The sequence below is a fragment of the Mobula hypostoma genome, chromosome 19 (genome assembly GCF_963921235.1).
Source record: "Mobula hypostoma chromosome 19, sMobHyp1.1, whole genome shotgun sequence".
Classification (NCBI taxonomy): Eukaryota; Metazoa; Chordata; class Chondrichthyes; order Myliobatiformes; family Myliobatidae; genus Mobula; species Mobula hypostoma.
In genome coordinates this window covers 12093399-12108824 of record NC_086115.1, presented here as the reverse complement: position 1 = coordinate 12108824, position 15426 = coordinate 12093399, and the positions used below count along the sequence as shown (strand labels likewise).

The following is a 15426-nucleotide window of genomic DNA, read 5'->3' as shown; positions in this document are numbered from 1 at the left end:
AGCATACATCCCTGAGGTTTCAATAGGTTCAATAGGTACATTTATTGTCAGAGAAATATATACAATATACATCCTGAAATTCTTTTTCTTTGCAAACATCCACGAAAACAGAGTGCCCCAAAGAATGAATGACAGTTAAATGTTAGAACCCCAAAGCCCCCGCAACTCCCCCCCATGCATAAGCAGTAGCAAAACAATGACACCCCCCCCACCAGCAAAAAAAAACATCGGTGCCCCCCACCAAGCACTCAAGCGTGCAGCAAAGCATCAATAAAGACACGGACTTGCAGTACCCCAAAGACTACTCATTCACCCAGTAATTCGACATTCCACAAGCTCTCTCTCTCTCTCTCCTTAATAAGGGAAAAAATACATCCCTGTTTCACAGTAAGAGGGGAGACATAACAAAACAACTCGCTGATTTATGGTGTTAAAAATCTGTTGTGTAGCTTTTTCCTGTGCCCTGTGCCCAAAAAAAAATCAGGTCTCTTGGCACACAGCCAGCAGCCAGCTTGCTGCTTCCGATCTTCCGTGTTCTCCCACGGTGTTAAACGCTGAGCTATAGTCACTGAACAGCATTCTGACATAGGTGTTGGTATTGTCCAGATGATCTAAGACAGTGTGAAGAGCCACAGGATAGTGTCTGCCATAGACCTTTTATGGCGATAGGCAAATTGCAGTGGGTCCAGGTCCTTGCTGAGGCAGGAGTTGATTCTGGCCACGACCAGCCTCTCAAAGCATTTCATCACCGTAGATGTGAGTGCTACGGGATGATAGCTGTTAAGGCAGCTCACACTACTCTCCTTAGGCACTGGTTAAATTGTTGCCTTTTTGAAGCAGGTGGGAACTTCTGACTCTAGCGGTGAGAGGTTGAAAATGTCCTTGAATACTCCCGCCAGTTGGTTGGTACAAGTTTCCAGAGCCTTACCAGGTACTCCATCGGGACCTGCCACCTTCCAAGGGTTAATATTTCTTAAAGACATCCTAAGACTGGCCTCCAAGACAGCGATCACAGGGTCACTGGTCGCTGCAGGGATCCTTACAGCTGTAGTTATATTCTCCCTTTCAAAGTGGCCATAAAAAGCATTGAGTTGATCTGGTAGTGAAACATCGCTGCTATTCATGCAATTGGGTTTTACTTTGTAGGAAGTAATGTCTTGCAAACCCTGCCAGAATTAATATGCATCAGATGTCGCCTCCAAACTCACTTGGAATTGTCTCTTTGTTTTTGAAATAGCCCTCTGCAAGTCATATCTGGTTTCCTTGTACAGATCTGGTTCACCAGACTTAAATACCACAGAGTTAGCCCTCAGCAGACGATGTACCTCATGGTTCATCCATGGCTTTTGGTTTGGGAACATACAGCAAGTTTTCATGGGCACACACTCAACCTCATTTAATAACATCACTAACAACTGTGGCATACTCATCCAGATTCGACGATGAATTCCAGAACACAGTCCAGTCCGCCATGCTGTATCTTTAAGTAAAAAGCCTGACACCCAAACCTACACACCTGGCCCTCCACTCTCAACGTCATTTCAACGTCGCCATTACCTCGTTGTTCCTTGTGGTGCAACCTTGCCCTTTCTTTAGCATTGGTCTGTTTTTACGAGGCCGAGTTGCTAGTTCGATGCTCAACCCAGCACGGATGGAAAGCATGTAAGGGGCCGGCTGGATTCGAACCCGGGACCACCTGCTCCAAAGTCCAGTGTGGATACCACTAGACCACCGGCTGGCCAGTCATTACTTATTTCTAGCAAATAAAACAAATCAGTTATTGATAATTGGTTTATTATTGTCACATGTACTGAGATACAGTGAGAAACTTTGTTTTGCCTGCCATCTATACAGATCATTCCAATACCTTAGTCCATCGAAGTCGTACAAGGAAGAAATTAGAGCATAGAACAGAACAAATACTGTATATATATATATATATATATATATATATATATATATATAGTATATTTCTTATTGTAATTAATAATTGTTTTTATGTATTGAGCTGTACTGCTGCCACAAAACAAGTTTCCCGACTTATGTTCTGAGAGTCCCTGGCATGAGGTGGTGGCTGGGTTCAAGTGCATGAGTCATTAAGACTTTGACAATCAGAGATTAGTCCACTGAAGCAGATTAACTTCAAAACCGACTTGCCTCATTTATGTCCCCCAATCATTAGAGTAAACATTACATCAAACATCAAAGTAAATTCTGCTCACTGTTTTTATAGAGTCTCTTTTATTGAGACCAGGCTTTTGACAATAATGTGGTTTGATCAGGCCACATCAGACAAATCAAGTCAAGGCAAGTTGAGGTTATGTCATGTGCACAAGTACAGTGACGTAATGTGATGACAAATTTATGAACTCGTGAATCCATGACAGTGATCAACACTATGTCAATATTTTCTCTTTCTGAACTACGTTAGCTTTATTACATATAATTCTATAGTATTTCAGTGTACTGTACTGCTGCCACCAAGCAAAAAATGTTGTGATATACGTCAGTGATATTAAACCTGATTCTTTATCTACAACAGTGTCACAGGCAGATAGGACAACACACAAACACAAATTATATGCAAGTATATGTAAAATGTATGTATATGAATATTCTGTTTATATTATGCATACATTATGAATATGTATATAAGCATGTTTATGGTCGAGCAAGCTCGGGCATTTCACGTTGGAGCAAAGCAGGATGGGACGTGACCTGATAGAGGTGTACAAGATGATAAAAGCCATAGTTTGAATGGACAGTCAGAATCTTTTGTCTAGGGTGGAAATAACGAATATGAGGGGGACATAATTTCAAGGAGAGTTTAGCGGGGATGTCAGAGATTGGATTTTTACACGGAGAGTGGTGGTTGTATGGGCTGGGCAGCCGAGGATGGTGATAGAGGCAGATACGTGAGGGACATTCAGGAAACTCTTAGATAGGCATATGGATGAAAAACAGAGGGAAGGGTTAGATTAATGTTGGAGTAGGTTAAAAGGTTGACACAACATTGTGCTGAAGGGCTGTACTGCTCTGTATTCTAAGGCATGAAACGAAGACACACTGAAGTTATAATTCAATTATACAATTGGTGCGGAACAGAGGGAAACTTCTCTTCCCATCACACTCCACTTAATTCCTTGTCGAGCCAATCCATTCACCTGATGGTGTTGGACCGGACTTGGCAATGGACTGTAATACATTTTGTAGGTGGTACATACACTGTAGCCACAGGGAGGAGAGAATTCTGACGAAGGCTCTTCAACGTGAAACCTTGACTGTTCTCTCCACCCACCACAGACTGTTCTCTCTTCCCCACCCTCCCATCAGGCAGAAGATACAAAAGCCTGAAAGCACATACCACCAGGCTCGAGCATGTTCTTCTACCTCACTGTTATAAGACTATTGAATGATTCCCTCGTGTGGTAAAATAGACTCACAATCTACCTCATTATGACCTTACACCTTATTGTCCACTTGTACTGCACTTTCTCTGTAACTGTTGTACTTTATTAACAGAACAGAGAACACTACAGCACAGTACAGGCCAATGTTATGCTGATCTTTTAACCTACTCCAAGATTAAACTACTCCTTTCCTTCTATATAGCCATCTAATTTTCTATCACCCATGTGCCTTTTAAATATCCCAAATGCTTCTGCCTATACCACCACCCCTGTCAGGGTGTACCACTCACCCACCATTCTCTGTGTAAAACATCTATCTTTGACAAACACTCTATACCTTAAAATTATGCCCTCTTGTATTAACCAGTCTGCCAAAGCGATGTTGTTTTCCCTCAATGCACTGTGTAATGAATTGATCTGTATGAATAGTATGCAAGGTATGTTCTTCACTACACCTTGGTGTATAAGACCATAAGACATAGAAGCAGAATTAGACCATTCAGTCCTATGAGTCTGCCCCATCATTCCATTATGGCTGATTTATTATCCCATTCTCCTGCCTTCTCCTGTAGCCTTTGCACCCTTATTAATCAAGAACCTATCAGCCTCCATTTTAAATATATCCAATGACTAGACCTCACAGCCACCTGTGGCAATGAATTGCACCCTCTGGAGGACGAAATTCCTCCTCATCTCTGTTCTAAAGAGACATTGTTGTATTCTGAAGCTTCCCCTTCTAATCCTAGGGTCCCCCACCATAGGAAACATCCTCTCTATGTCCACTTTAGGTCTTTCAATATTAGACATGTGACAATAGAAACTAATTCCATTTCCACAGATGCTGCTTAACTGGCTGAGTTCTTCCAGCATTTCTGCTTTTAATACTGATTACTGCATCTACAGATTTCTTTGTTTGCCATTGGTGAAGGGTGTGGGGTGGAGGAGGTCAATTTTTGAGTAGTACCCTTGATGGCGTCAAGCTTAATGCATATTGACTTCGGGAGAAACGTTCTTCTCTCCACTCATCAACAACTTTACAGTAGGCACTGTTACAACATTCAGATTGTCTCTCTATCTCTCTCTCATCTCTCTCTCTCTCTCTCTCTCTCTCTCTCTCTCTCTCTCTCTCTCTCTCTCTCTCTCTCTCTCCTGGGCATTATTATTTTACAGAGCTCATGTGGGAGAACCATATCTCCTTCATTAACAAAACCCCTCGGCAGAGAATATACTTCTTGCAGTACTTGGTAAAGCTCCATCTTCCCCAGAACATCCTGGTGCAACTCTGCACTGACATCGTAGAGAGCATCCTCTCATCGGCCATTATTGTCCGGTTTGGTACAGCCTCCCCTCACAATGTATAAAAACTACAACAAACCATCAGCTCAGCAGAATTGGTTATTGGCTGCAGTCTACCATTACTGCGGAACTTGTATGAGTCCAGGACAAAGGAGTGAGCAGGATAGAAATCATTGTGGATGCTATCCACCCTACAAACTGCCTTCTCCAAAAGCTCCCTTCTGGGAAGCACTATAGGGCTATTAAAACAAAAACTTCACACTATCTCAAAAGTTTCTTCCCCCAGACAGTTAACCTGATCAACCGTTCTAGTTAGCCCCACCCGCCTCTGTCTATTACCCTATCACTGTACTACACTTTAAAATACTGCTTACATTGTAAATACATACTGGTTTTTGTATTTATCTATATTTTATTCCATATTTGTACTTTAATATCTAACTTTATTTTTATAGTCATAGTTATACTTTATTAATCCCGGGGGAAATTGGTTTTCGTTACAGTTGCACCATAAATAATAAATAGTGATAGAACCATAAATAGTTAAATAGTAATATGTAAATTATGCCAGTAAATTATGAAATAAGTCCAGGACCAGCCTATCGGCTCAGGGTGTCTGACCCTCCAAGGGAGGAGTTGTAAAGTTTGATGGCCACAGGCAGGAATGACTTCCTATGACGCTCTGTGTTGCATCTCGGAGAAATGAGTCTCTGGCTGAATGTACTCCTGTGCCCACCCAGTACATTATGTAGTGGATGGGAGACATTAACCAAGATGGCATACAGCTTGGACAGCATCCACTTTTCAGACACCACCGTCAGAGAGTCCAGTTCCATCCCCACAACATCACTGGCCTTACGAATGAGTTTGTTGATTCTGTTGGTGTCTGCTACCCTCAGCCTGCTGCTCCAACACACAACAGCAAACATGATATCACTGGCCACCACAGACTCGTAGAACATCCTCAGCATCATCCGGCAGGTGTTAAAGGACCTCAGTCTCCTCAGGAAATAGAGGTGGCTCCAACTTGGAATTCTATAACTTGGAAAACTATATAATTCATTATTTCTTAATACTGTTGAACGTTGTTTTTTTGTTGCATGCCACACCCTCATGCCTCAGCAAATTCCTAAAACATGTGAGTGAATCTATCCTTGTGCCTGGTAGATGGTGGCATGGCACTGGGGTGGAAGTTGACTGGATGTTGTTGTGAGAGAGGATATCTCCATACATTGGAATTTCTCCCCTACAGAATGCTTCTCTCCTGGATCGTCCTGATCCCGACCTTACGGTCTGCTTCGAGAGGACGGTACTGGTGTGGATTCCTCTGGGCTTCCTGTGGGTCTGTACGTCATGGCAAGTTTTGACCCTCTGCAAGTCGAGACAAGTTGGAGGCACCTTTTCAAGACTCTACCTGATAAAACAGGTATCCCTTCCCCTCGTTCTCTGCTGTGGAAAATGCTTGTCACTCAGACAGGAAGCTGGAGGCCTGTCTGTGTGTGTGAGTGGGTGTGGGATGGTGGGAAAGGGGGGCTTGTTTTGTGGTTATTTTGCTGTTGTTGCTGCTGCTTGTGTTGTTCTGCGGAACACTGTGGACACGCTATGTGTAGCCACACTTGTGGGCTGCCCCCAGCACATCCTTACTTGTGCTGGTTGTTAACGCAAATGACACAAAATTATAAGGGGTTTAGATAGGGTAAATGCATGCAGGCTTTTTTTCCCGCTCAGCTTTGTTGGTACTACAACCAGAGTTCATGGGTTAAGGGTGAAAGGTGAAAAGTTTAAGGGGAACAGGAGGGGGAGACTTCTTTGTTCAGAGGGTCGTGAGGGTGTGGAACGAGCTGCCAGCACAATTCGTGCATGCGAGCTCGATTTCAACATTAAAGAGAAGTTTGGATAGGTACATGGATGGTAGGGGTATGGAAGGTATCAGTGCTGGTCAATGGGAATAGGATAGAGGGGCCGAAGGACCTGTTTCTATGACTACATGACACATTTCACTGGGTGTTGTGACATACATGTGATAAATGAATCTGAATCTGAATCTGACGAGTATGTTTTTTTTCTGGGTGTGGGTCAACGGGAATGGGCAGAGGATCGGATTGGCATGGACCAAAAGGGCTGTGTGGCTCGTTTCTGTGCTGTGGTACTCTATGACTCGATCAACTTCGGCTGGAATTTAGCAAATGCACAGAAATCACTCGCTATGTAGCCACGCTCCACAGTATTGTGACAAGTGACATCAAAGGAGGCGGGAAATGTCTTTTGCCATTTGATTCAAACTTAGATTTATTTATCATTGAAACATTCAGTGAAATGTGTCATTTGCATCAAAGACCAACATGATCTAAGTATGGGCTGGTGGCAGCCCAACATACTGTAGCTATGTACTATACATTGAACTTTTGAAGTTAATTAAGGGTTAAGATTAAGATTAGAGATTGGCTTTATTTGTGACTTGTGCATCATAAGATTGGAATATGCAGTGAAATGTGTCACTTTGCATCACTGACCAACGCAGTCTGAGGAGTTGCTGGGGGCAGCCCACAAGTGTCGCCATGCTTCTGGCACCAACAACACATGCCCACAGCTCACTCACCCTAACCCGTATGTCTTTGGAATGTGGGGGGAAGCTCACGCATTCACGGGGAGAACGTACAAACTCCCTCCAGACAATGGCAGAAGTCGGACCCCCGATCAAGGGGCGGCACTGTGGCGTAGTGGTTAGCACAACGCTTTACTGTACTTTGAGACCCGGGTTCAACTCCCACCACTGTCTGCAAGGAGTTTGTACATTCTCCCCGTGACCACATGGGTTTCTTCAGGGTGTCTTGGTTTCCTCCCACAGTCCAAAGGCGTACTGGTAGGTTAATTGGTCCTTGTTAATTGTCCTGTGGTTAGGCTAGGGTTAAATCGGGGGTTGCTGGGCAGCACAGCTCGAAGGGCCGGAAGGGCCTATTCCACACTGTATGTCAATAAATAAATAAATAGATTGTGATTGTTGGTGCTGTAAAGCATTTCGCAAATCGTGCCACCCTAATCAAGGTAAGACTTATTATCAGAGTAATGCATGCCACCACATGCAATATTGGGATTCTTTTTCCTGCGGTCATACTTTGTAAATCTATAGAGTAGTAACTGTAAACAGGATCAATCAACAACAAACTGTGCAAATGCACATCTAAATAAATAGCAATAAATTACAAGAGCATGAAATAACAAGTCTTTAAAGTGAGACCATCGGTTGTGGGAACACCAGAAATGGAATGAGTGTAGTTATCCCCTTTTGTTCAAGTTCCTGATAGTTGAGGGGCGCACCCATAGAAGTTAGCCAAGGTTTTTGATGAGATGCCGAATCTCCGCAGACTCCTGAGGAAGTAAATGCACTGTTGTGTTTTCTTCGCGATTATATTTATATGATGGGTCCAGTGCAGGTCCTCTGAGATGGTGACACCCAGGAAGTTAAAGTTACTGACCATCTCCACCTCTGATCCTCTGATGATTACTGGCCCGTGGACCTCCGGTTTCCCTCTACTGAAGTCTACAATCAGTTCTTTGGTCTTATTGACACGATATTCTGTGAACTTGCTTGTATGCAGGGAACTTCATAAGCTGTGCATTTAGACCAGAAGATCAGAAGATATAATTTTCTCCCTATTTAGAAAATAGTCTACATCTTTATTCCTTCTAGCAACGTATACATTTGCCTGTAGGAATAAAGAATAAATACGCTTACCACTTCTTTGCCCATTTTCCTAATCTGTCTAAGTCATTCTGCAGTCCCTCTGCTTCCTCAACACTATCTGTCCCTCCACCTATCTTAGTATTTGTCACCCAGAAACAGCCTGTACTTTGAAAATAGATTTTTGCAACCTTCAACACCTGAGATCAGGAAGCTACTGAATAATAAGTATCTTGATCTTTACCCTCATAAACAGATCCTGGCCTGCCTCCTGTTCCTAACCTCTGTAGCTGAGCTGATATTCACAGTACTGGAAGGCATTGAGATGAACAGAGACCTCACAACGGACCAGCATGACCCGGTTGTGTTCTACGTAAATGCTGTCCTTTACATACTGTCTTGGGTAAGAAGCAGAGCAGTTTCTCAAAGATGAGTGATGATTGGATTCGGATCTTTTTTAAAAAGAGGGACGTAGAACATAAGAACTAGGAGCAGGAGTTGGCCATCTGGCCCATTGTGCCTGCTCCGCCATTCAATAAAATCGTGGCTGATATGGTCATGGATTCATCTGCACCTACTTGTCTCTTTTTGCCCTAGAACTCTTAATTCCCTGCTATGCAAAAATCTATGTTCGGGATGGGAGGGCCTTGCAATGATGCTGGCTGCTTTACTGAGGCAGCAAGAAGTATAGACAGAGTCCATGGAGGGGTGCCTAAAGCCCATGATGTTCTGAGGGGTATCCACATCACTGCGGCTTTTGGCAGTCCTGGGCAGTTACCGTACCGAGCCACAATGCATCCCAATTAATGTTTTCTATGGCGCATCAATAAAAATTGGTGAGGGTCAAAGGGGACATGTGGAATTTCTTAGCCTCCTGAGGATTAGAGGTAAACGTGGCTGGACCAGGACAGGCTGCCGGCTATCTTCACTCCTGGGAACTTGAAAATTCTGGTCCAAATTATGAAGGGGCTTAGTGGAACAGCAAAGAAGGAGCAATTTTACTAACATAAGGTACAACGCAGATTAAAACCAGTTGACAAAAGAATTTAGCAAAGGGTTCATGGTTCAAAGTAAATTTATCATCAAAGAATTCGTCACCATGTACAACCCTCAGTTTCATTTTCTTACAGATATACTCGGTAAGTCCAAGAGCCATAAGATAATCAATGAAAGACCTCACTTAATAGGGTGGATGAGCAACCAATGTGCAAAAGACAATGCAAATACAAAAATGAAAAAAAAATAAACAGTAAATAAATATTGAGAACATGAGATGAAGAGTCCTTAAAAGTGAGCCCATAGGTTTTTGAATCAGTTCAGTGATGGGGCAAATGAAGTTATCTCCACTGGTTCATGAGGCTGTTGGTCGAGGCATAATAACTGTTCCTGAATCTGGTAGTGGCAGTCTTGTGCCTCCTGTACCTTCTTCCCAATGGCAGCAGTGAGAAGAGAGCATGACCGGGCTTGTGGGGGCCTCTGATGATGGGTGCTGCTTTCCTGCAGCAGTGAGTGCACCAAGTAGATTGTTGGAGGCATTTACCCGTGATGGACTGGGGCGTATCCACTACTTTTCGTAGGATTTTTCATTTAAGGGCATTGGTGTTCCCACACCAGGCTGTGATGCAGCAGGTCAATATGCTCACCACCACACTTCTATACAAGTTTGTCAAAGTATCAGATGTTATGCCGAATGTTTGCAAAGTTCTAAGGAAGTAGAGGCGCTGCCATGCTTCTTTGTAATTGTGCTTACGTGCTGGACCCAGAACAGGCTCCTCTGAAATGATAACACTGAGAAATTTAAAGTTGCTTTGTTCCCCTGGTGAGGACTGGCTCAAGGACCTGGTTTCCTCCTCCTGAAGTCAATAATCAGCTGCCTGATCTTGCTGACATCGAGTAAGATGTTGCTATGACAACACTCCAATGGATTTTCAGTCTCCCTCCTACATGCTGATTCATCACCATCTTTGATTTGGCCAACGACAGTGTTGCCGACTGCAAACTTCAATATGACACTAGCTGTGCTTAGCCTCACGGTCAGAAGTGTAAAGTGAGTAGAGCAGGGGGTTAAGCACACAGCCCTGTGGGGCTGCTGTGCTAATGGAGACTGTGGAGGAGATGTTGCTGCTGATCCAAACTGACTGGGGTCTGCCAGTGAGGAAATCGAGGGCCCAGTTGCACAAGGAGGTATTGATGCCAAGGTCTTGAGGCTTATTGATTGGTTTCGAGGGGGTGATGGTGTTGAATGCCGAGTTGCAGTTGATAAAGAGCAAACTGATGTGTGCATCTTTGCTGTCCAGATGTTCCAGGGTTGAGTGGAGCCAATGAAATGGCATTTCCTGTGGACCTGTTGTGCCGCTAGGCAAATTGGAGCGGATCCAAGTCCCTTCTCAGGCAGGAGTTGATATGTTTCATCAGCAACCTCTCAAAACACTTCATCACTGTGGATGTAAGTGCCACTGGGAGATGGTCATTGAAGCAGGTTACCATGTTCTTCTTGTGCACTGGTATCATTGAGGCCTGCTTGAAGCAGGTAGGTGGCTCAGAGCCAGTGAGAGGTTAAAGGTATTGGTGAACACTCCAGCAGTTGATCACCCAGGACGTTAGTACTCAGCCAGGTGACTCCATCTGGACCAGATGCTTTCTGTGGGTTCATCCTCCTGAAGGCTACTCACACATCAACCTCAGAGACTGAAATCACATGGTCATTGGGGGCTGTGGGAGCTGCAGAAGATTCCTCCCTATTATTGATGGTCAAAGCGAGCACAGGGGCATTGGACTCATCTGGAATCAAAGGTCCGTTGTCACCTATGTTGCTCAATTTCACCTTGTAAGAGGTAATGGTGTTCAGGCCCTGCCCTAGCAGTCAAGCATCCTTCATTGTTTCACGTTTGGTCTAGAATTGCCTCTTCACCCATGCAATGTCCTTCTGGAGATTGCACCTGGATCCCTTGCACCTTACTTGGTTGACAGATGTGAATACCTCTGATTTGATCCTCAGCAGATTGTGGACCTCATGGTTCCTGCAGGGCTTGTGGTTGGGCAGGTCTGAGGCCCTCCACTGGTCGGGTCGACCATGGGTGTTGCATCTTAGATGTCTACGTGATACGCAAGCCGGGGCAGTACGATATGGAGAGAAGCTGTTGCCCGTGTAGCAGGCTTCTCCTCTCCACGCAGCCGATGAATCCAAAGGAACAGCAGAGTCCAATACAGTTTGATAACAGTGGTGTTGCAGGAGTTGCCGGTCAGTGTCGAACTCAACGTAGGACTGCCTAGGGACTCCAGCTCCAGAGTTTTCCTTGGGGTTTATCCCAAAGCCTTTCCCTTGATTGGGTATAACGGTAAGGCACAGGAAGTTTGAGATCAGAATTTCCCTTCCTCCAAATGAGCTACCAACCACGGCTGACGAGCTCCATCTGCTCAAAGTGAGTGGCCTTAAGGCACCAGTAATCTGTCTTTGCCCCTGCTCCTGTCAGTAGAAATGGTTCTGCCAGGCTTGGTAGCTAAGCCACACGTGAAGACCAGGAGTTGGACTTGGTTGTCAGACGCTATTTGAGTGCATTTAATAGATAGTGGCGTTTATCCCCACTACCTTCCCTGGCTAGGCCAACCTTAGGGGACCCACCTGTTTCAAGCAGGCTTCAATTATACCCGTGCCTCAGAGGAAGATGGGTAACCCGCCTCAGCGACTGTGTAGCACGTACATCCACAGTGACGACGTGTTTGGAGAGGTTGTTGATGAAACGTATCAACTCCTGCCCGAGAGGTGACTTGGACCAGCTCCAATTTGCCAACCGGCACAACAGGTCCACAGCAGATGCCATTTAATTGTCTCTTCACTTAGCATCCAATTGTTTAATGTCATTTCCAGCACACAAATGTGAAGGAGAACAAAATTATTATTACTTTCAATCCAATGCAGCCCAAAAAAATGCAATAAGATGAGGAACGTAACAATGATCATTAAAAAAACACAATAAAGATACTGTAAATACATAAGATAGCTTACATACATAGATTGTATGTTCATAAAGTGAAGCTTGGCATAGAAGTGTCTGTACGTAAGGTTATTCTGACAGGAATTGATGAAGTAGTGGTGGCTGGGGGTGTGGAGGGTGGGTTAGTGGGTGGAGGTGTTGATCAGCCTTACTGCTTGGGGAAGTAACTGTTCTTGTGTCTAGTGGCCCTGGTGTGGATAATACATAGCCTCCTCTCTGATGGGAGTGGGATAAACAGTCCATGAGCAGGGAGGGTGGGATTCTTCACGATGTCGCTGACCCTTTTCTGGCACCTTTCTGTATATACAGTATGTGGTTGATGGAGGGTGGGTTGGCGCCAGTGATGCATGGGGCAGCTTTGACTATAAAGCAAAGGGGCTATGGTACTGAGGCTCCGTTTCCTGTTTCTGCTACTGTGCAGTTCATGGTGATGCTCATCCAGGAGGGAAAGAGACGAGTTGATGACAAGAACTCCGCCTGCCTCTTCATCTTTTGGCTGCTCTCGGTGCTATGCGACGTGTTTATGCTGCAGACTCTCATCAGAATAGCCATTGCGCAGGTGAGAGATTCAAGATTCAAGTTCATTGAGACATACAGTGAAATGGGGGCGCCACAGTAACGTAGCTGTTGGTGTGATGCTACTACAGCTTGGATTATTGGAGGCCGGATTTCAAATCCAGCGTCCTCTCTAAGCAAATTTGTATGCTCCTTCCCATGCAGGCGTGGGATTACTCCGGGTGCTCCAGATTTCTCCCATTGTCCAAAGACGTACCAGTTAGTGAGTGAATCGGTCAATGTAAATTTTCCTGTAATTAGGCTAGGGTTAAATTGTTCGGTTGCTGGTCAGCATGGCTCGAAGGGCCAGGAGGGCCTGTTTTGTGCCGTATCTTTAAATAAATAAACACGTTTGCCTTAATAGCCAACACTCCTGAGGGTGTACTCCAGTAACAGATATTTGTAAACTCCTTCCCGCGCAGGCGTGGGATTCCTCCACAAGTGTCGCTGCGCATTCTGGCACCAACATAGCATTCGCCTCAATGCTCAACTGAACAACGCCAAACACAAGGAACAAAACAACAACAGCAAAACAAGCCCCTCGCCCCCACCCCCACCAACCCACGCACGTACGCAGTCCTCTGACCCCAAGACAGTCCATTTTCTTCTGCCTCCAGTTTCCAGCAGATGTGGACCCGTCACGGATTTGGACGCGGACGTGCAGTCATTGGGCCTTTGACTACCCCAGCTAACCCGCAGAGATATGCATGGCTCCAGGGTTGTTTTAATTATTTGCTTGTTTGTTTGTTTGTTTGTTTGTTTGTTTATTTATTTATTTTTCTTTAGCGATAGAATGTGGACCAGGCACTTCTAACCCAATAAAAGAGAGCGAGAGAGAGAAAGGGAGGGAGAGGGTAAAAAAAAACGAATATAAATATGGGGCTGTGGGTCATGCCCAGTGGATTAGGCTGTACCAATGGTGATAGAAGGTCTGAGCCAATGTCATTGATGGAGCTTCAAAGGTGGTTCCAATATAGACAGAGAAGTTTCAGAGTTTGGTGTTGAGTCCGGGAGGCTGTGGTATGTCCAGACAGAGGATGAGGTGCTTTTTCTCAGGTTTGTTGTAACACTGCCGGGGGGCCGCAGACCGAGGTCAGGGTGGGATTGGGAAGGAGCAAGCAAGGGGTAGGAAGCAGGCAGCTCTGAGCCGCCACCGCTCGGAACTGATCACCCAATCCGTGTTTGATTCTCCGACGTAGAGGAGGCCACATTGTGAGATACAAGTCACATTGTGTTCCAGTCCTATGCTCTTCTGAAACAAGCGAGATGACTTCCAACATGGCGGCCGTTTCATTACCCTGTGCTCCGCATTCCTGGAAGAGTGCAAGGAATGAGAGAAGTGAAGCTGGCACTGTCCTCTGTAAAGCAGGGATCAGGGGTATAGATAAGCTGAGTGTTGTAAGTTCCTTCAGCAGAACAGTGATGTTATCTATGAGCGACTTTGATACAGGTCTACAAGATTGTAGAGTGGATAGCCAGTGACTTTTTCCCAGGGCGCCAGTGGGAAAACACCAGAGGATAACTATTTAAGGTGATTTGGAGGAAAGTTAAAAGGGGGATTTCCTGCATGAGGAAAGCCAGGAGGAAACCCACACAGTCACAGGGAGAATGTATGAACTCCTTACAAGATGGCAGTGGGGATTAAACCCCAACTGCTGGCACTGTAAAGCATTACCCAATCCACATCCCTCACTACCTCTAAGATATCCATCCCCTCCTTCTCCTGCACTCCAGGGACTAAAGTCTAAAACTGTCCAACCTATCCCCGTAACTCAGGTCCTCAAGTCCCTGCAACACCTGTGTAAGATTCCTCTGCTGAATGTTGGCATCATATTCAGATTTCTGGCCGAAGTTACTACTCATCCTTTCTGCTCCTCCGCAGGGTGCTCCACCTGACTTGCCACGGTTTGTACTATTCTGTGTCTCTTATGGTCTCAAGTGCATGGCCCTGGTTGCCTCCAGCTTTTCTGACGTATCTGCAGAAACACGAGCAGCCGCAGAGAAGGTAAGGTACAGCTTGCATTCGTGTGTATCTTCTCCTTCGTCACTGTCACATAGTTTGTGCTGCATGTAAAATCCCACTGGTAGCAGGAAAATTGTCCCTTTACACTGTCTCATCACACACTCCAAGGACAGGGACAGCACGGGTTAGATACAGAGTGAAGCTCCCTCTATACTATCCCATCACACACTCCCAGGACAGGGACAGCACGGGTTAGATACAGAGTGAATCTCCCTCTACACTGTCCCATCACACACTCCCAGGGCAGGGGCACAGGTCAGATACAGAGTGAAGCTCCCTCTACACTGTCCCATCACACATTCCCAGGACAGGAACAGCACGGGTTAGATACAGAGTGAAGCCCCCTCTACACTGTCCCATCACACATTCCCAGGACAGGAACAGCACGGGTTAGATACAGAGTGAAGCCCCTCTATACTGTCCTATCACACACTCCCAGGACAGGGACAGCACGGGTTAGATACA

The 15426-nt window shown here is 45.2% G+C and overlaps 1 protein-coding gene across 3 annotated transcripts in view; it reads left to right on the top strand.

Annotated features, from left to right (window-relative positions):
* The window catches only part of abcc2 (ATP-binding cassette, sub-family C (CFTR/MRP), member 2), a 120786-nt gene that overhangs the window by 6159 nt on the left and 99201 nt on the right, over positions 1-15426 (top strand). For 2 of the 3 annotated variants that reach the window (XM_063071333.1, XM_063071332.1), the window contains exons 2-5: positions 5959-6132; positions 8645-8791; positions 12805-12942; positions 14821-14943. In XM_063071333.1, the coding sequence (XP_062927403.1) occupies positions 5959-6132; positions 8645-8791; positions 12805-12942; positions 14821-14943 (582 nt within the window). The remainder of the gene's footprint in view (positions 1-5958; positions 6133-8644; positions 8792-12804; positions 12943-14820; positions 14944-15426) is intronic. The other variant, XM_063071334.1, reaches the window with a different exon arrangement.